The sequence below is a fragment of the Camarhynchus parvulus genome, chromosome Z, assembly GCF_901933205.1.
Source record: "Camarhynchus parvulus chromosome Z, STF_HiC, whole genome shotgun sequence".
Classification (NCBI taxonomy): domain Eukaryota; kingdom Metazoa; phylum Chordata; class Aves; order Passeriformes; family Thraupidae; genus Camarhynchus; species Camarhynchus parvulus.
The window spans coordinates 63249686-63271945 of NC_044601.1; the positions used below are offsets into that span (position 1 = coordinate 63249686).

Sequence of the window (22260 nt, forward strand, 5' to 3'; positions counted from 1 at the left end):
AGAAGGGAAATGAGCATTGGAGAATGGAGGGAGAAAGTATTCAGTCTATGGATCCAGATTAATCCAAACTCAATGGCTCTCAGACCCTTATTTCACCCTCGGAGGAAATGAGGATAAAGACATTTCTTATGAACAGCAGAGCCAGAGGATCATCTTTGATATTATTTTTCTTGGAGCGAATGTCCCTGTTTAAATTCTACAAAATAATAATAATTGAAGACACACAGAAAAGCTAGATAAATTCCATGCACAGCAACCCATTGGGAATGAATGCCGTTTTCAAGTAATATTTGGTTTTGCATTTGCTTTACTTCTTTTTAGCTAACATGCTTAAATATCCCCTGAAGGGAAAAAAATATTAAAACCTACAGCTGATATAAAGGAAAGGATTGAAAAGAACACCTGACTAAAGTGGTTATTATTATTCACCATGATACACACTCACACACACACATAGATATTAATCCTTAGCAAGCTCTGTGCTAGCAACTTCTCTGATAGTTGAGAGGGTTCCACTTCAGTAATAATAGTTTATTGCATTTTATCAATAACAAGATCAAAATTTCCCAGGATTGTCCTTTCAACTCCAACAGGCATGTGTGCACCCAGACATTCTGTAAAACTTTGCAGGCTCACTGATAGTCACAGTAGTGTTAACATGATCTGTACTGGGTGTCAGGCGAGACCTTCAGGTATGTTTTCCATCCTTGCCCATGAGAGAAATTAAAAAGAATATTAAAATTAAAGCCTGATCCTGGCAAGAGAGACAAATCCGCAGCCCACGCAGATGGAGGATTTTTCTAGTGGATTGTAGAAATTGAACAATTTGGAGGAGGGAGATAACTACACATTTTACATACAAAAATAAGGAAGTAATGATTTTCCCTAGGATAGATCATTCCAGAAATATTTTATCTGTCTAGCTCATTGCTTACATTACCAGAAGACAAAATGCTATCCAAATCAAGGAATGTTGCTTATCTCAGATTCAAAGTGCTCACTGATTCCAGACCTTAAAAGTCTGCAACAAAAGCCAAGTAAGGAAAATAATTTTTTCCAAGTCCCACTGAATTTCACCCTTAATAAAGCAAGAGACCTGGAAATGAATACAACCTTCAGCAGCAAGGATAACGATTATAGGTCACCATGGAGGAGATTGTAGGTTCTGGGGCTGCAAGCTGGGACTTTTGCACTTGAGTTGGAGAATGAACTACTTCTGCAGGACTACTGCCAGGAGTGAAAAATAGGAACTATTAAAAGTTGTCCAGGCAATCTGAATAAAATTTATTGGAGGCTTAACACCACACTAAAACCTGACCAGTAAAAATCTAGTCTCAAAAACACTAAGGATAATTTAGGCTTGGGAAATAAGTATTCTCACTAAGAAAATGATGTGCTCCATCCAATATCAGGACAGGTACAGCCCAGCATGGCCTGAGGGAGTGTGGTTGCTGTGGTATTGCTCCTGGTTTCCTGGCTCAGTGGTGTGTTCAAAGGCTCACTGTTAGACTGGGAACTGGGAAGAAGAACTTGCATGAAATGTGCAAAGGAGGTCTACAAAACTTTCCCAGGTCTCCAAGCTCTTTATTTCCTCTCCCTCTGTTATTTCAGACAGCTCTGCCAGGTACTGGCTGGCGTAGGGAGTTAATCTGCTGTATGGACCCAATGCAGTCATGGCTCTGTCCCTTCACCACAGAACACCTCACTGGGGTGGACACTAATGGTGGTGGACAGTGACAGTGGTGGACATTACCCTCGTGGCATATCAGAGAACAAGACCAGTAATATTATTTGTTTTAACATCAGCTGAGTGAAAATGTGATTTCCCCTGGTGCTGGCTGTGCTGCTGCATTGCAAAGGCTGTAATCTGATCCTGCTTGGCTGGGACATTGCTCCCAGGTCATTCTGCCGACAGAGAGGCTAAGCTAAAAGGAGTCAAAAGGCTCAGACAATGCTGCAAAACTCTGTTGCCCTCTTGACTTGCTTCTTCAGGAACTCAGGAAGCACAAGAGACACTTGAGACAGGCATTCCTCATGTGATTCCTAGCGTGATGTTTCACATGAGGAAAACAACATTATTAGGGGCAAATAATTACATTGTAAGGGCTGGGCTGAATAATGGTCACAGAAGGGAGCCTACCTTCAGACAATAAATTTCAGCTTCTGCATAAGACCAGGCTGGCAAACCTGATGCTGCCAAGGTGCTCTCCCTGGTTCCTCGCTGGGCACACCTCCAGCTATACAGAGGGTGGTCAGGAGAGAGCACTGGGCAGAATCCTTGCAAGCAGAAATGCCTTCCTGGTGGAATTGTCTCCTCCTCATTGTCTCTTCTCTTCTCTTCTCTTCTCTTCTCTTCTCTTCTCTTCTCTTCTCTTCTCTTCTCTTCTCTTCTCTTCTCTTCTCTTCTCTTCTCTTCTCTTCTCTTCTCTTCTCTTCTCTTCTCTTCTCTTCTTTCTCTTCTCTTCTCTTCTCTTCTCTTCTCTTCTCTTCTCTTCTCTTCTCTTCTCTTCTCTTCTCTTCTCTTCTCTTCTCTTCTCTTCTCTTCTCTTCTCTTCTCTTCTCTTCTCTTCTCTTCTCTTCTCCTCTTCTTCTCCTGTTTTCTGTTTCCATTCATTCAGGAGGGACAGAAACCAGCTTTTTTTCCAGCTTCATCCTATTGGTCTTCCATACATATAAACAACTTCTCTGGCAGGATAATGTATGCCGGAGCCTGCTCTAATGTACCCCACAGTAAATCAAACTGACTTTTAAGAACTCATGTGGAGTTACTGCTTAGTCACCACCATTTAAAAAGAAGAAAGGCTGATCCTATTCTTTTGCCTGCTTGTTACAGCTTCTAGAAATTATGGTGATATTACCTAAGAGAGAGACAGGCAGGCAGGTAGGTGAAAGAGGTAAAGGAAGGAAGAAAGCCAAAACCAAAAGAAATAAAGAAGGTAAGAAAGAAAGAAAATAAGATTTTGTACTTTCAGCAAAGAGAATATAGAAATGAAGTCTAAGAAAAAAAAATCCAATACTTTGACAAACTGAAAATAAACCCAATAATTTTTCTGTAAAACTGCCACTGAATTTTAAAAAATCTAAAAGGGCATAGGACCTGAACAATGCATGTGCACACACATCCCACAGAGTACCTAGTTATATGCAATCCACATATTCAAATTAGTGTGATTTTCTTTGAAAGGAGGAATTAAACTGACTTTTCCTTTATCCAGAATGCTACAATGAGAAAAAATAATGTAAGTACAAATGTAAAAAAATTTTGATCTACAGAAATAACAGGATGGAGAATTTTCTGGTGCTTATGAAAAGCAGTAGCTCTGACATGATGTTAATTTTAAGTTGCCTTTCTTTGAAACATAGGTTTCCATATGACTGCTACCAGCTGGGGGCACATTCCAGTTGTTGTTCAATGCTGTTCTTGCAAAAAAAAGGTTTTTTTATTTATTTACACACACACACACACACACACACACACACACACACACACACACACACACGTATATGTATATGTATATGTATATGTATATGTATATGTATATGTATATGTATATGTATATGTATATGTATATATTTTTAATGCCATTTATTCCTTGTACTTTTTAGCCAAGTTATATCAAATCTACCTCAAAATTCTTTGTCAGAGACAGAGGCCCATGGTTTGTCTGTAGCACGTTACACTGTGTACTGTGAACACCTCCATCCACATACCTCTGTCCACAGATATGCTTGGGTAATGGCCAGAGATTTGACATCAACCCAGGAAAGCACAGGGATTTCAGAATTAAAGCTGAAGAACCATCTCTCCTGTTGCTACATGCACTACCACCTATCTGGAGCTTTTGAGGTCTGCTTCAGAGTGTGCTTTCTTGTTTTAAACCCAGATGCTTTGAGCAACAGCTCAGATTTCTTTATTCTGCAGAACAAAGAAAAAGAAAATCAACACTACTAATGCAAAAGGCTTTGGAAGAGGAATTGAGTCAGTCTGAACAATGTTAAATGAAATTAAGATTTGTTCACACACTTTTCTTAATCCTGAAGTCTGTTTTGGACAACCTGAAGATATGATTGAGTAACAGATACCTGTTTATTTTTGAGTATTACTTTTTATGGTGCTAGACAGAAAAATTTCAAAAGACTGTACTGTTTTTCTTGTTTCCTTCAGGTACTCCTCACTGAAAAGCAGCCACCTCTGATGTTGTGCTACTTGTTAAACATTGTGCAGAAATTCTCCCCGGTGGCTTTGGCTGAGGAGGGAAGGGAAATGCAACCAGCAGGCTGACTTCTCTGCTGTGTGAAGCATTGTTGAAATCAGCAGAAAGGAGCTAAGAAATCTGTCTGACATCCTGTTAAAACCAAGAAGCTGTTACTACAGGAGGCCTCTTGACAGGGTATCAGAGCGCACACACTGAAACAAGTTGCTTCATGGGCAGCCGAATGTGTAAACCCTCTTCCAGTGCCCCTGCCCCCATGAGTTCATTGATGTCTAATAAAAGATGGGCTTATGAACACTAATGAGAACCCTCTGCTCTGCATGGCTGCCTATTTTCATGAAATTTATAGGAACACAGTTGCTTTGGGACTTCTTCCACCCCATCAACGACAGGTTAAATTACCCAGTGGGTTCAAAGCTCAGAGGAGGAACCCTTGACAGATTGACTGATAGATGGGCCCAGACAGGCTCATACAAACAGCTTGACTGTACAAGTCTGACTTCCTTTGGCAAGAAGGAGCAGGGATTTTATTGGTCCTAGCCAATAGACTGGATAACTTATAGCAAATTGCTTCATATTGCCTTCTGAAGATGTTGCTTTAATATCAATTCAATGGCAAAGCACTTTCTGAAGTTCTAAGACATTACTTTCGTTTCTCCCTGGGCTGAGTGTCCTTGCTGAACTTGAGAAGCTATGATACCATCACTGGCAAAGGTGGTACAGCTGCAAACATGCTGAAAACAAAGGTCTGGAGAAGAAGGAGAGCTTTTCAGAAGCATGTCCTTCATTTTAAAGGTCAAGACCGTGGCTTTGAGAAGCCAAACAATTTTTCTGAAGCATGATTTTTGTTTGTGCTGCAGAGGTATTTACTGTTCTAAGACTTCCTGGCATTTGTGTGGTGTAGGTAGAGCAGATTTACATAAAGAGGGGGAAAAAATTGAAACCTTCAAAGGAGATTTAAAAGGACAATATCCAGACTCACTGTCTGTTTGGGGGATTTTATTTGGTCAGAGCTGTTGCTGAGCCTTTTGTGACCAGATATTTGTACGTGTTATGCTGCATGTTTGCACGGCTGCATGCAGGAGATAATATAACTGACAGGAGAGTGATGATGAATCCCTACAGCACAGAGGGTGCAGGCAGGTCAGGAATGGGGCTACATCCTCTCCAGCATGATAGCACCACCTTTTCCTTTGTTTCCTGCAATGCCAGCAGCAAGGTGTTCCCCATCCATAGGAATGGGTGGGTGCTGTGGTGCTGACAGGCTGGACCCACAGGGAACTCCCCTGAAAACTCCCCAACCCTGTGCACTCCTGTGCCCTCTGATTCACTTTATAGCACATTTACAAAAGCCAGAAGACTCGTGAAAATCTGGGGGAAGGAAGGAGGACAAAATGAATGAAGAAGACCAGATTTAAGTAGGGCACTGAACAGGATTTAGAAGATGTGACTTCATCCCCAAGCTGTAGTGATGTGCTGTTCCCAGCCACATTAGTCACAATTCCTCAGTTTCCTTACTCATACACTGAGCAAGGTGAAGAGGCTGATTACATCTGAAGGAGGCTTTGAGAGCCACTGACAGAGATGCAGAAGTGCTAATATATCTACATCATCCAGCAGAGCAGCATCCATTTTAAATCCATCTTTCTGCCCTTCTTCACCATCTGACTAAAGACGAGGTGCTTTTTGCTACTGCTACAGCAGTGGGGATTGAGAGGAACTGCAGTTTCACTTTGCATACAACTCTCTTTTTGTCTAAGGTTAGAAGTGGGTATGTTCACAACTGGTGCAGTATTTAATAAGTTTCCATAGGAAGAAGTGTCTAATTGTGGAAAGCTACAAGAAATGCAGGGCAGAAAAAAGAACTAAAAAACAACCAGTTGGAAGCATACACATACAGGGAGAAATCCTGTAAAATTTCTATGCCAGTTTCTACTACCCTCAACTTATTCTTTTTAACACCAACTTGCCAAAATAAACGATAGTTTGCATTTTCAGTGGTTGCTTTTTTGGCTCTAACTTTTCCTATGCTCAATTTCAGCTCTAAATACATTTGCAGGAAGGGAAATGAATGTGTGCCCTTCCTGGTAGCAATTCCACTAACTGTCTCTGCACTTCATCAGGCTGTGAAAGGCAGACTTCACACCGTGAGAAACAGTCCAGGATAAATCAGCCCATTCACTCTCTTCATTCATCTTTTAATGTCTTTTGCATGTGTTCAGATTGTATCATGGTGTAGATAATGCTGAAAGACTCTTCAATATTCACTTTTAATTATTGGCTGTTACAGTGTTCAGCTTTCAGCGAGGGAACATGATAGCTGACAAAAATTCAAATAAGCAAACACCAAAATGATGGTAGGAGGATGCCTAAGGCTCAGGTCCTCAGATTGCTCTGGAAGAGCACTTCCATGGTGGTGTTGATCCAAAGCCTACTCAGACTCCAGAAGTCTCATTCTGAGAGGGTTTTGAACCAAATCCCAAATAGTTTCATGAGTTCACCACAGTTTTAAAACTTATTTTTGTACATCTGTAGACTTAGGAATTTTCCCAGAGTAGAAAGAGAACCTTAAACCCATTCATGACCAGACTGCCTGCTCTGGTTGCAGATCATCCTGCTGAGAGGCAAAGCAGCAGCTTACAAGTAGAAGACACTGTCGGGAGACTAGTTCATGCATCTAACTTGTCCTTTAATGTGTGAAAAAAGAGCCACACACAGTCACAAGAGAGAGTGCACATCACAACTTGTTAAGAAGCCCTACCAAATCTAAGCATTTATGATGTTTCTGCAGGAGTAGCTGATCATTTGGACTATGGACACCCAAAGTGCCATTTTTCAAGGACACCAACTGGTGAATGCGAGGATTCCCGGATTCCCATCGGTACTCTGAAGGCAAAACATATATGGTGGACTGTTGGCTCTGCTGGCTCATGCAACCACAGCGGGTCCAACCAAAGGCCGTGTATTTGTTTATGAGGCAGTAAAGAGCTATCTCCTGATTTAAAACTAGCAGAAGTGTGTCATGCACCACTAGGGCTTGCTCCATTTCAAGGTGCAAGAGAAGGCCATTTCACAGCAATCTGCTTGTCACGAGCTTAACCTGTGACAGAGAAGCCCATGACATTGCCCTGAGGTGGAATCCTGCAATCCATTTGTTGTTTTTCCTGCATTTGAAGGCAGGATCTTGAAAACAGCTGCTCGGAACAATGGAAATCTCAGGGTTGTATTAGGCTTCAGAACTTTCCTTTGAACACTTTGTAGGCAGGAGGACAAGCTTATCAAACAAGAGTCATGTGAAGTATAATTTTCTACCCTGGCACAGCTAAATAACAGCACTTGTGATAACTCTTTCCCATTCTGCTGACTGAAATAGCAGCAGCAGGTACCTATATGCCCATTAATGTAATTCTTCCTCCTGTAGGCAATGGGAAAGGTCTCACACAGCATTCTGCCTTGCATGCTCAATCTTCACTGCGCACTGAGCTACAGGGAGGTACAGATGTAGAAAGCAAGTAGTGATGTCCCAAGGGAGCCCAGAGATATGGCCAAGGTAACTCAGGCTGTTAGAGGCAGAGCAGAAACTTGAACAAAATGTTCAGGTTGGATCTTTAACTGCTTGGCTGTCCTTTCCTGCTGATAACAGAAGCAAGTGACAGAAGGAGCGCAGCAACATCCACCAGCTCAGTAACAAACATTACTATGCTGGGAGACCGGATGGACAACGCAGTCCCAAAGCATGGATGTGAACTAATGCCATCAGCATTGGTATAAATAGGGTGTCTGCATTTAATTAATAAATAATAGGCTGCAATGCTAATCTCCTTCTGCTAACTTTTTCTAAAGGCGCAATCTATTAATCACATGTCACTGCCAGCCTGGTCACTTCTTTTTTTAGATTCAAGACAGAATTAAAAAAAAAAAGCCCAGCTAGAAATAAATGGATCCTAAATGCAGCAGGGCAATTGAATAGCACAGCCAGAATTATGATCCACTTCTGATTTCAATCCTTAGCTACAAGTTTTTCTCCCTAAGGATGGATATAATGCTCTAAAGAGAGAGTGAAAGCTTGCGATGTTGTTAAAGGTCACCATGTTAGTGATGTCTGCAAAATGGAGGATTTCTGTCTCCTGATAAGTTGCCCATGGAAATTCTGTCACTCCACAGTGTCTGCAGACATGCAAACAACCATTTCTGTGGTCACTGGATAAGGCAGATGAGACATTTCTTTTGAATTGGGGAAAGCATAACTTTCTGAAAAGCCCTGAACATATCTCACCTCTTTGGCACATGGTCAGAATAGGAAGATAGAAACTGAAGCAGAAACATTTGTGTTGTCATGGACATGTGGCAGGAAGGAAATGACAGCACTGGGACCACACAGGAGGAGTCATGTAGATTGCATCCTCTGCAAGGGAATATCTGCTTTCCAGGAGATTCCCCTTTTATTGCTCAGAATGAACTCCATTGTTCATAAACATGAATATTTCCACCCATTCAGTTTTAGGAGAGTTACCCTGTTGTGTTTTTTCAAGGGTCTCTTTAGAAAAATCTGGAAAAATTTTGCCCCAGGGAAAGATTGCACCTTGTTTTTTTTTGTGGGGGAAACTGGAGAAGGCATACATATTTAGATACTTGATGGAAAAATATATTCTACTTGTTACATGTAATTGATCACCAAAATGTATCCTTACTAATTGAACTGAGTTATTAAAAGCTTTTTAGAAGGTTCATATCTATTCCAACCTGTTTGATATTGAAGTTGTACTGAAGCCTCAAAAGAGTCATTCTCTGGCTAAATTTCTTTATTCTTTAGTCAAATGCAAGCCAGAAGTCTCAGCACAGATCATGTGGGTGAAATTTTACAGTCAGTTTATGCAGTAGGTTAAATGAGATCTAACGATTTCATCTAGATCTAAACCCTATTCCTTTCCTTTTTATCTAGAGAGAAACACCAGAATGGCTACTGCTCCAGTGCTTTGGCCTTTCCTCTCAAAGTCCAAACTTCAAAAAGGAAACATTAGAAACTCTAATGAAACCCCATTGCCTGCAATAACCGGGAAGACTGTGGGATCACACACTGAGATCAAGGAGAGGCAGGGATAAATTCAGTTCATTGCAGACACCGGATTAGAATTTCTGTTGTGAACATGATTTTTGACCTCTGTTTTGTTTTAGGTGCCCTTGGTCCCTTTGAAGAGCTCTCTGTTAAGATACAGTTGGTATTTAGGGATATCTATAGCCTTGCACCCTTGTTTCTACCACAGTGCCCACAGGGCTGCCTCCTCTGTAGTGAGTGGCGTGGTGGCATAACGGGCTCCTTCTTAGGTCTCTCAGATATCTGCAGACCCGGGTTTTTTTTTCTGCTAGCAGACTTGTACACCAAAGGCAGCTATCTGGCCTTTGGTGTGATCACATTCACCCCCCCTGTGTGTGAGAGTGTAGGAGGATGGTCCTTGTCAAGAAGGAGGCTGTGCTGCTGTTGGCTTAGGCTCTTGTGTGTGCTATTCAGGATGTCACTTGCTTTGTGTCAGAAGATGTGTCACCAAAAGGAGCTTTGCTTGGAGGCCATCCTACCATTTTCTTGCCCTGGGCAGACCTCAACTCCTCAGCCCCTGACCTGAACTACTAATTTCACTCCTAACTGTGCATCCCAGCACAATTCTTTTTGTCACACCTGGGGAGACATTGTATGACACCTCTGTATCCAGACACTGCCTCTGGTTGTCTTTACAGACTATTTTTAAGGAAGAGAGGACTTTTGTCTGTTCTGTGTTGTACAGTGAGCCTGGTGTCGTCATTCCTGGCTGGTCCTCTAGGCATTACCATAAGAAAGATGATAAATGATTAGATTTCTGATCTAGGGATTCGAGAGGCTATGTTGGTTTAGTCCAATCTCTAAAGTCATTAAACTCACAAAAACTTCATTCCCCCTTGCCTGTTGTTCTGGCCCATTCTTCCACACCTGTGTTTCATTATCTATTCATAATAATAATTATTGTCATAGTCATTTTGGGAAAAAAAAAAAACAACAAGAAAGCAATCCATCCAATGTACTTCAGATTGTGGCAATATAATTTCTTGTTAATTTGCTATCTGCTTGGAAATGTTAGTATATTGTGGTTTGTAATCAATGCATCTGGCCATTCATCAGTGACTCCAGAGATGGATAAAATAAAGATTTTTGGGAATTAAATACCATTCATATGGCAGTTCATGGGCAGGAAGTATTTTATTAACTATCAATTCCTGCATTTAAGGTTTGTCGCTAAAAAGAAAGCATTGTCTCACTAAGGCAACTCCTAAGATACTTAAGTTACTTTTCCCTTATTTTTAACACTCTTCCAGTCCTGTCCAATGGGCAGTCTCAACTTGTTTTATGAAACAAGCCTGCCCTGCTATGGAACATGTCCTCCTCACTTTCCACAAGCATCCTTAGGCAGCTTCTCCTGTGGGAAAAAGATGGAGCTGATTCCATCGTAAAAGTGTAAGAAATCAGCCCCACAAAGCTGGCTCCAACTATTTGGAAGAACATCATTATTTGGGGAGATTTTCAAAGGGAATATTTAGACACCCAAGGCCCATTGACTTTATGTGAGATTTGAGCAGTGAAACACATTTGACTCTTTTGAACACCTCTATTTATCTAACCAAGTTATTTCTGTGGAACTAATGATTAGAGAACCTGAGGACCTAATAATCTTTAATGCATGTATCCTTGCAGCACCAATATTATTTTATAGAAGGAAACTGGAGTCAGAGCAAGGTGTTTGGCCAATTTTACGTGTATATTCAGACAGTCAAAGGTAATAATAGTCACCAGATAGAAATGGAGTGAAAATAATAGCCTGATCCTAAGTAACCTCTTCAAGGTCGAGGAGAATATCTGTGGCAAGGCAAGAATTTAAACCTCAGTCTTCCAAGCTGCAGTCTATTGCCCTGTGTAGAGATTTCTCTTCCTCTGTGCAGGATCAGGCTGCAAGACTGTCCTTAAAATTGAAAAGAAAGGAAACAGTCCCTCACTAATTGAAGCCAACTGTTTATCCTCCCTGGGGGAAAATGTTTCAGTGCAGTGCTGCCTTGAAAATTACCTCTCTACAAATGATATTACAAGGGGCCATATTCATTTTCTATCACAGATTCCAAAGCAAGCTGGTTTTAAAGATAAAAATACTTTTCTTAATTATGAAAACACATTTTAAAGACACTGATGCTACACACCGCTACTTTTAAATTTAAGGTTTTGGGGAGGATTTTGATTCACCCTCTGTCCTGAGCATATGAGTGGTAGCAAAGTAAAATACAAAAAATGAAAATGGAAATTGACTTTAAAGAGGAATTAAAACTGATCAGATAATCTCTATTGTTCAGGCTGATAGGGATGCAATCCCTTCTATTCTTCCCCTGATATTATGATGCAAACACATTAATGAAAAAAGATACCTTTTCTTTTTAGGACAAACCGCCAACTTCTAAAATCCATAGTTTTTATATAGCAATTTTTATTCACAGATCTTGCCTAGGGTTTTAGAAAAGTCAAGTATCATCCTTCATATGATACAGATAGAAAACTGTGGCCTGAAAAGGTGAAAGTTGTGATTCATCTTACCTCTCTTTAGGTGTCTAAAAGTGAGATATCTAAATCTAAGTTAATTGCCATAGGTTCATTCCTGATTCAGTGAGAGGAGAGGGAAGGGAAACTTTGAAGTACCATTTATCCAATCTGTCTTAGGACAGGATGAATCATAGTTTGGAAGCTCTTCTCTCTCTCCACTGTCCATAGGAGGAGACCAGATTGCTAACTTAGACTATATGCTTAATATTTTTGTGATAAAGCTAGAAAAAGTGAATTCTGCCTGAAGTAACATTCTAAGAACAGTGGCATAGTAGCCCTTTTTAAAATTTCTTCTGTCCCTAAGTCTAAGGCTCCTAAGAGGCCCAGAGATTCTGGGTAAAAGCAGTAGATACAGTTTACTCAGTGAACTAAGTCATTTACATAGAGAGATGTTCTGCCTCCCAAGCTGATTTCATGTACATACTGAAAAATATATATAGCAATTGGAAAATGCTGTGTATGTCACGAAGAAAAGTTTTCTTGACCTCCAGTATTTCCAGAGTCTTGAAACTTCTTGCAAGCTGTGATACTCTAATCTGAGATCTCAGCAGGCAAGAGGCAAAACCCTCCCCACAGAAACTCCCACTCAAAGAGAGTTTGTCCGTGTCAAAACTGGGTTGAGCCAGTCTGGGTGCCAACAGCTCAGAGTCCTGCCCATGGTGCAGACATTTCCTAGCGCCTGCTTTCCAGAAATACCCTGAATTACTCTAGAGTCAAGGGCATTTGCGAGTCTGCGATAAACAAGTGATAGTTGAGAAGAAGCAGGCACATATAAGAGAATCACAGAATATTCTGAGTTGGAAGGGACCCAAAGTCCAACTCTTATGTGAATGGCTTGAATGAGGATCAAACCCACAACTTTGGCATTATTAGCCCCATCCACTAATCACTAATCCACTGGTGGAATTTTGAAGATGAAAGATGGTGATCTTCACGTGCTGAACACTGGACTCAGTTTATACCATGGACAGCAGTATAACTGTACAAGGTCTGAAAACAACAATCTTGTTTACCCAGATTCAGGGTTTCAGAAGTGGTTAGGCGCTTGATTGACATTGATCACACTTGGGGATAGTTGGATAAACAAATGCACATTAATTACATGTGTACGCCAGACTCATGCCACTCTAAGTTTCCAGAAAAATCTGAAATTTAGACCTGGAGTAATGGTGGCAGACAGGAAGAAAACTCTGGATACCTTCTTAGATTTTTTTTTTTTTTTGCTAAATATAGAAATGCCTCTGTGAATCAAAGGAAAAGAGCCCATTCCACAGGAGGAAGGACAACACCTAGACCCTCATACCTAACAGATTGGTGACTGCATAGGGGTTGTTTGAATAGCACTGCTCCAAGAGCTGCATCTGGACTCTGAGCAAGAACATTTTGTTTCTTTATGAATGTCAGATGAAATAGCCAAGGAAGAAGCTTGGAAAATCTCAACAAGCAAATGAAATCTCTAAGGTGTGAGCATCAGTCACCCTTGCTTTATTCAACACAGGCAGAAAAATGGCCCATATATTTCTTTTCCCCAAAATGCTTTTTTGAAAGGACAGCAAAACATGCCTTACTTTTTTTTTTTAAAGGAATGACTGTGTAACCGTAACTAGAAGTTCATCAGTGGAAAAAAATACATAATGAATGGCTTGTTATTTCGACTCTTTTGTGAGACAGGTCATTAGAAACTTCATTTGTCTACACAGATTGCACTTATTCAGCTGTATTCTAATAAAATGCACATTGCTTCCAATAAAGGGAATGCATTTGCTATTGATGTGCTATAAACTACTATACAGAGAGGTGTTATTATATTCCTGTGTAATAACAAGCCAATTACAGTGATCAGCAAAACCTTTACAATAAAGTCAATGCACGAGGAGTGATTATCATAATGCATTCTAACTGTTCAGTGCCCTAAATGCTTTGCAATTAATTGTGGAGCGTATATATAAATGTATTATTAATTCTGTATAAAACCCCATTGACAAGCAACCTTTACATTAAGAAAAAGATACTGGGATTGTTATGTGTCCCCGAGTTCACCCAGGAGGCTGAACTGTATTTACAGAGGTAAGAATTTTTATAGGATTATATTTTTTATTTCCTCCACTCTTCTCCTCCCACTGCTTCTTCCATTTTGCCCTTTTACTGAAGAAAATTCCAAATATCACTCTGCAGTATGAGAGCTCTTGATTACCCACTGCAGCTGATTTTTGGCCCTGTACACATCCTCCTGTGTACAGCTACAGGCTTTCATTGGTGCCTTAACCCTTTGACACTGACAGCCTTTGCATGAATGCCAAAGGCACTATCTACAAGAAATGAGCAAATAAAAGCATGCCACAGCCCAGGCAGACAATAAAGGAAGGGTGTGAAGCAGAAGGGAATCAAAGTTACATAACTGATCAAAAGTTCTGTCATAGCAAGAAATAGAGCCAATATCAAAACCTCGAGGAGATGAGCTCCCCAGTCTCTCTCTCCTCCTTCTTGTCAGTAAATTGTTAGGTTACAGACATTTTTTGAAAAAAATGTGCAATGTGGTTTTTGGTTTTTGGGTTTTTCCCTTTTATTCCCCTAATACTTGATTTTAAAAGGTTGTCCTTAGGACATGTGCTAGAACACAATGTCCTGTGGATCTTTTCCAGTTCCTATTGATGGGCACACTTCCATTGATTTCAATCACCATGGGAAGGGCAGATGTGAACAAAAGTTTGATGTCCCTTATATTCTTTCAACATTTGACTGCAGAATGGAGCACATCAGCCTTCAGCAGAGTCATCAAATATAAAACACTACACGTGAGGATCTGCTGAAGCCCTTTTTCTCACCCAGAATTAAGTTTTAACAGAGAATGGAGAGCATGAATGGGGTCACCCTGGGCCACTTTGAATTAACTGATCCATTTGCATGCTGGTACACTCTCCCTGCTTGAAAATACAGCTTTCTGAGGACAGCAGAGTGTCAGCTGTCAGTAGGGTCACACAGTGCTGAAATTCCACAATAAACCAAGAGATTTTGATTTTCCATTGACTGTAATCAGTCCCACAACTAGCTACAGCTAGGAAGACAAGATTTCCATGAGCACTGAAAAGCTCTTTCTAGATCAGATTTATCTTAGAGCTGAAGGAAAAACCATGCAGGTCATAAGAGATGTTCAGATCTGAAATAAAATCCAATAGACATGTTCTCAGACTGATGCTCAAGTTTGTGGGATACCTTAAGTGGCTGTCGTGGCCCTGGACCCAGCTCTTTCCCCAGCCCTTGACAAGACAAACAGGCTTCGAGGCACTGACATCTCTCTCAATACTGCAGCATCTCCTACAGCAATTCCTCAGGAGCCTCTGATAATGACACTGAGGTTTGCTGCTGGTCCTGACACTTCCTCAGCCTCTAAGGCAAGAAAGCTGCCTCCCAATTTAATATCAAGATTTTTACCTAGGTTCTTGATTTTTCTTTTTCTTTTTATTTTTTTTTACTTTCATTCATGAGCTCATCTTCACTTCTGATAGACTTTTTAACAGAATATTAGGTTTATTTTTAACCAGTCATTTGTTCTCTTTAGTGTCCACATAGACATTCTGCAATTCAGCTCTGGTGGGTAATATTTGATATATAATTGATGAAGAAAAAAATATTTATATTTGAAAGTGGGAGTATTTTTTTCCAAATGCCTCCTGAAAGAAGTCAAAACCAGCTGATCAGGTGGGGTTAAAATCTCTGGAAGAGGAGATGTATGAGATTTAGGAGGAGGATTTGGCATGGAGCTCGGAACTTTCTTTCAAACTGCAAGAGTTGACAAGAGGGGAGAGAGATGCTCTTTAAACTATTGTAAATACTGAGGGAAAGAAGAGGGAATATGATACCCTGGATGTAGAAAAATATTTTTTTCAGAGGTGTTGAGTCCAGAGTTCATACAATTTGTAAATGTTGCTCTACAACTAGTAGTCAGCATCTGCAGTACAACATTTTCAGCAAAGGCTGGAATTCATGTGTGGTGTGAGCACTGCAAGTCCCTGTCTGTGCCATTCTCTACCTGAGCTATAAAAGATCAGGGTGAGCTGTACTGCACTCCTTGTGATGTGGAAAGAGTTAATGGAGATGGGTTCATTGAGATCTTTTCCCCAACTCTGAGATGGTAGAAAGTTATCTTTTTCCCTAAATAATTTGCCAGTGCCACCTGCTTACTCCTGCTGAATGAGTGTGTAGACCATAAGAGAAAAAGAAAAAAAAGACAAGCAGTTAAGGAAAAAGCTGTGGCAGGCCATATAAGGGTCGTTTGTATGGATTGCCACATTGGAAGAGGATATTCCCTCTTCCTGCTCTTCAGCTTCTTGTGTGGGAAGTCTTTTTAAGGCAAAAGATTGGAAGCAGGTAGTGAAGTGTCTTCCAAAGAGCTTGATGTTACAGGTAACACGTGTGGATCAGAGCTAAGGAAGAGATGAGAGCTGCAGAGGCGCAGCTCTGACACGTGCACAGCCCCAGACTTCAGGACTGCTCACACACAGGCACAGCCCAGCCTTCAGCGGGGCAGAAGAGAAGATGCTGAGCTCTGTCAAGGCTGCCCTCTGCTTTCTCATCCTTAAATGTCTTCAGACTTTTCTGGTCTAAAGATCTGAGCAAGCAATTTATTCTTTACAAAGGCCTTCCAAGTAGGAAGGAAATCATTCCATGTGGGACTGCTATACCAGTGTGAAGCCCAGCTAAGCTGAAGGAAACCAGTCTTGCTTGACTGCAGCGCCTAAATAGGCCTAGATGTGGCTGGTAGCTGGATGGGAAGCTTCCTGAGAGGCCATCTGCACAAGCTAAGCTGTGTAATTCAGATAGGTTAAATGGAAAACAACTGACTAACAAATAATTACTGGGACCTAGGGCAAATTGCACTGCCACCCAGAGCAGAGAGCTAGCAAGTTAGAAACTACCTGCTTGAAGTAAGAATTAGATCCAGCCTTTTGTCCTAAATGAAAATTTGGCTTAGAAAATGTGGAGAGGCTGTTCTGACCCCATCATCATTACCAAGCTGATGGAAGGGGTATAAAAAGAAGCAGAAAATAATGTGTGAGCAAGGCACACTGTTTTGCTATTAACTCTAATTCAGTTCTTGAATATTTTGCTCTGAATCTGGAAAATACCATGACCAAACAGATAGTTTCAGACTTTGCACATCCAGTAACAGGTAGAGAAATACTGCAAGTTAGTTGAAATGTTAAGTCCAAGACTTCCAGCTGCCAAACATCAAAAAAATGACACAGCACACACCTCCTTCCACCAAACATGCACAAAAGATAATCTGCTTGAAAGCACGGACAGAAACTTTAGCAGATTTCTTGCATGCAGAAATACTGCAGAAATACTGCAGTACAATGCACCACACTCTCTCCTGTAAACCTCTTAACACTCTCTCTGCAGGACACTACGCCCTTTCAACCCTAAACCACTTTCTACTTTTCCTTTCTTTACTCCAGGAGCCTTCTGTTTCCCTTCCATAAAACACTGGAGGACCCCAAAACCACCACGAAACACATTTTGGTAGTGACATTTACACTGAGCCGGGGTAGCACGCAGTGTACATCTTTGCATGGTTTCCTTCACGGACCTTCCTCTGTCCTTTGAGAGGAATGTGGGAGCAGTGGAGCATCTAAGCATCACTAACGGACTGCAGCTGGAGCAGCAGGAGAGTCCTTTCCTTTTAAAAAATGTTACTGCCTGTACAACATAGTGGGACCTGGGGGCTGCGTTTATCATAGGTTAACCCTGCCAGCTGCAGTGAGAGCTGCCTAGCGAGAGCTGGAGATATTGTGGATGAAATAAGAAATGGCTCCAAACTTTTGCCCCAAACCACAAAACAGACTTGAGATCATTCTCCAAGTTTGAGAAACTTTAAGTGATAGATACCTGCAGGCTATTTTTAGAGCTTAATATCAGACAAGGAGCTGAGAAAAACCACCTCCACCAAGACGAAAATAATAGTGAATTCTAACAGTTTAGTTGGGATTTTTTTATGTTCAAAATTTTGATGTGGAGTTCTAGTTTACATCCCTAAAACTGTATTAGACTAACTAATCTCTGGCAAAGTAGTTTCCATATAATCAAGATAAAATGGCCAAAACAAAGGCCAATGAAAGTTCATAAGATATCCTTAATAGAGCTGGACTCCCAATCTGATTTTTCAAGACAAAATATGAAATTACTCGTTTTCTATCACATTCCATCAATTCTGTTAGCGTTAAAGTAAAAAATCTCAAAGGACTCTGATCTTCTGATCAGGTATTTGAAGCTTTATGAAGCATTTTGTAAAAGGAATACCCCTATAGAATATTTTGTATCTTGACTATGGACATACATGCACAAACAAGCAGGAATGTAAAATGTAAAATTTTCCCAGTAATTGAGACTATTTCCCTACAGAAATTGAGGACACATTAATTTCTATTTCTCATGGGATTAGGCAAGTGTAAATAATGCCACTTTTTGTTTAAAAGGTTTTCACGCTTTGTTTTGCTCATAGTACAATATGGAGATTAAAAAAAATAATAAAACCAGAAAAATTATTAAGGGGCACTCACCATAGCCATTTTGGTGGGTTGACTGTAATTTCTGACAAACAATATACTGCACACTTTCCCAAACTTAGATAGTCTAAATTCTAGCTCACACACACTGAATGCTAACACTCACTTTCATTTCAAGTGAGAATTAGGACACAGAGAGGGTTAAAGACCAAAAAAAAATCCAGACTCCAGAACAACAAGAAAAACTGAGCTTAATCTGGTTGAAGGAGAGAATAAATTTGTGACTCATAATTTTTTACTTGTGGAAGAACTTGCTGAAAAATTCAAAGATTTGTGTGTTAGTAAAATGCAAGTATTTGTCCCCAAAGAAAACACAATCTCACTTCCACAAGAATGCTGCTCACCTTTTTCAGTAAAAACTTGCTTGCAAGTTGCAGTTCCAGAGAACACTGCATTTTTTTCATTAACACTGTGTCCTGGCACCAGAATTCCCCTCAATCCAGGGTGTCTATTCCCCATAATCCAGAGTGTGGATTTTGGGCAGACCAAAGACTTGTGCCGTGTGGAAGAGCTGCTTCATCTCTCGAGCCCCGCTCCTCCCCTATGTCCCATCCTGATAGAGGGACAGGGTATAATAAGCCACAACTTAAATTTCTTTATTGTTTAGGTTGACCTTTATTTTGCAGCCCTAATGAAGCCTTTTGATGTGCTCCTAAGACACACGGCCTCCTTTTTAGCATTCTGTTTGCTACGCCTGCTCTAACCGGTGGGCTCTTGAAGAACGTAAGTTTTCACATAATGCCTCCCTTGGGTGCCAAAGTGTTCTTTTCTCCCACAGCTGCCCTTGAGTCATGCCGTCCTGGAGCATCCCCAGCCCAGAAGCAGCTTGTCAGTAGGGAATTAGGACAATGTGTCTTTCACACCAACGACGAGAGCACCCGTTTGGCCTCTGCATTATGATCGCCGCTGACAGGAGAAATAGGGGAGCAGACTGGATGGGAAGAGATGAGGTTTGTGTAAGATGAGGAGATAATTAGCTAAAATACAATGGGGAGGGGGCGACGGGTGTGACAATGTGGAAGCAAGCTGCCACTGGAGCCCTTTGCAGTTCAAACCACTGCTCCTGAAAGCAGCTGCTCTTAGCAAAGGAGTTTGAAAACCCTTCCCAGAAAGCCAGGCATGTGTTCTCTATTACTGATTTGCATTAGAAAAAAAAAACAAGAAAGAAAAAAAAAAGAAAAAGATTGGGAGTTACATGCCCTGTAGGCGCACTAGGCAAATTGGCCAGCCTAATTATTATTTTTTGGTATGTCTAATTAAATGGACAAAAGGCCTTCCCTTCACTCTCGCTGTCGGCACGAACTCCACTGGAATGTGCTTAATGTCCCCTCATTTGCCCAGGCAGCTGAGCCTTTCCATTTTCCCCTAGGAGACTGGCATTGACAACTGCCCATGGCTTACCCAATCCTGCTCAGACACAGAGCCAGATCATCAGACAAGGAGGGAAAGGGGAAGAAATTGACCTGGTTCTATTAAAAACTGCTGGACAATGACGGAGGATGTGACATGTCTTTGTTGCAAGTCAGAAATATGTCCTGGCCCTTGAATGCAGAACTTGCCAGATCCCATCAGGTACTTTCCACCCTGTATTAATCAAATTCTCCCAAATTTTCTTTAGAGAGGTTCTGAAAGGGCAGTATTTGTCTCTAAGATTTCTGGTGTTTTACCAGCACTCAGTTCTCCTGTTCTGCAGATACACAGCACCACAGCCAGTCCTTACAGAGCCCCTTTTGACCTGTGGTTTCGCCAGCCTGTAACACCAACCCTTTAACTACAAGCTACATACAAATTCTCCCAACAACCTGAGTCACTGGAGAGTTTCAGCCTCACACTGACACAGCCAAAGTCCCTGAAATCCACAGCTTTCAATGAAAAGAGAGAGAATGTGGTGCCTTTTCTCTGTGAGGCATTTTTCTCCTTTTAAGTAGTTGTTGCCGGAGATTTCCACTAATGCCAGCACAAAGATAGTCATCCCACAAATGAAGAAGAGCTTATATTTATGGTGGAAATTGAAAAGTTTTCAGACATCTAAGAACCACATCATTACTAAATGACAAAATCTACTCCCACATTTATCAGATACATAAGCAGTAGAGGTTTTTACTGAAAAGATGAGGAAAAGGCTCAAAAGGCTCTCTATTTTTTTCCCAAAGAGATAGGGATAGAGAGGAAGAGAACATGTCATTATATATATGCGTGTGTATATATATATAAATGTACAGACACGAGAAAAAAATAGCAGGATGGTAATTTATCCAGCATAACAGACCATCTCACACTCTCTCAGTGATCTGTGTGTTTGATCTGACAAACAGGCTCCTATTAGAAGAGTACGGTGAAGTATCACCACATCAGTTCAAGTAAAAAACCTTTTACAGGAAACACCTCATCACTGGTGATCTATTGAACAATCACTTAACAAAGCCTTCCAAATCCACTGTGTAGAATGGAAAAGCAAAATACCAGCTCCTGATTTCAGCTGTACCTGTACAAATCCTGAATAACTCCCAGGGTCTGAGAGAAGTCTTCAGTTTCCACAACAGGTTTATCCAGATAAGCTGATACAGGTGCAGAAAACTCTGCCAGCTCAGAATTTGCTTTTTCCAGAAGCAGAGTTACTTTAGTGCAAGCAGAAACAACATGGTTAGAGGAACCATAGAATTTCTGCTTTATCCTAACCAAATTAAACACCTCTACAGCTCAGCCTGACACAGGCTTGAAAAAACCCCCATTGCTGTCCACTGCTGTTAAACTTTGTTAAGTCAGTGCCTGATGCTTTACTTCTTAACGAGGCAGTTATTTGTTTCTCAGGCAATTGCTGGCACCTGCCTGCCTTTTAAAATCAAATAATAATTGAATATGAGGAAAGTGAGACGAAGTAAAGGAGATTTAATAAAGAGAATCTTTGCTGTGGAGGGAATTTCTTTGGCAGTGATTACGTTACTAATTGATCAGCACATTGCCTGAGAGAAGCCAGAGACAACAATTATATTTAGCACTGTGGCTGAAAGCAATGCAGTCAACTACCTCCTCGGCTTTCGCTGTCCGCTGGCTTCACCTGGATCGGTCTGTTCATCTGCAAGGAAGAACAAAGACAGACATGTAATTAATGGAGGAGTCAGACATTCATATACAGAGGCTTGCTTTGCTTCTTTACTGCGCATCATAATTAGCACCAGAATTTACTCCACAAGGGGGGGGTGGGAAAAAAGCAATTAGTAAACAAAGAACTAACCAGTGCAGGCTGCGGCTTGGTCTGAGGCAAATAAATCAGTGTCACTCCTCTTGCCCGACAGTGGCTTTGTTGAATCACATTGGGAGAGGGATCTGAGTCATTTCACACAGGTCATGAAATTTTAAATGTAACTTTTAAAATTTCTAATAGTTTCCCCTGGAAACACTGGTGCATGACAGCAAAAATGCTTTGTCAGAACATCAGGACCAGTGAAACTTAAACTGCAAAAAGTTATTGAGATTGGCGTGTTGGGAAGGAAATTGAAAAGCTAATTCCACTTCTACTGTTAGCTCAGTAGAATAGTCATGTGTGACATAGCAGTCTCCATTTCAAACCTAGATTTGGATCTAATTTGTCCACATGCTGCAGGAGTATTGGATATTGAGAATTTTCTGTTGGTAGAGGACCAGATGTTCCTTCTATTGCTTTTTCAGATATCTTTTTCCTTTCTCATATCACTACACAAGTAGGTTTAAAAACCTTGCCACTGTGTTGTGAATAGGTTTCTGTTATTCAAATTATCCCTCTCTCACTCAACAAAATCACTGGGGACCATCACTATTCCCAGAGCTGCTCAGTCCCAGGAGAGAGGGCAACAGATGCTCGCAATGTTCTTCACTGGCAGTGCCTAAC

The 22260-nt window shown here is 40.9% G+C and overlaps 1 protein-coding gene across 14 annotated transcripts in view; it reads right to left on the reverse strand.

Annotated features, from left to right (window-relative positions):
* CELF4 (CUGBP Elav-like family member 4) overlaps positions 1 to 22260 on the reverse strand; it is a 697556-nt gene that overhangs the window by 282426 nt on the left and 392870 nt on the right. For all 14 annotated transcript variants that reach the window (XM_030969503.1, XM_030969501.1, XM_030969500.1 and 11 more), the window contains exon 3: positions 21420 to 21468. In XM_030969503.1, coding sequence (XP_030825363.1) covers positions 21420 to 21468 — 49 coding nt within the window. The remainder of the gene's footprint in view (positions 1 to 21419; positions 21469 to 22260) is intronic.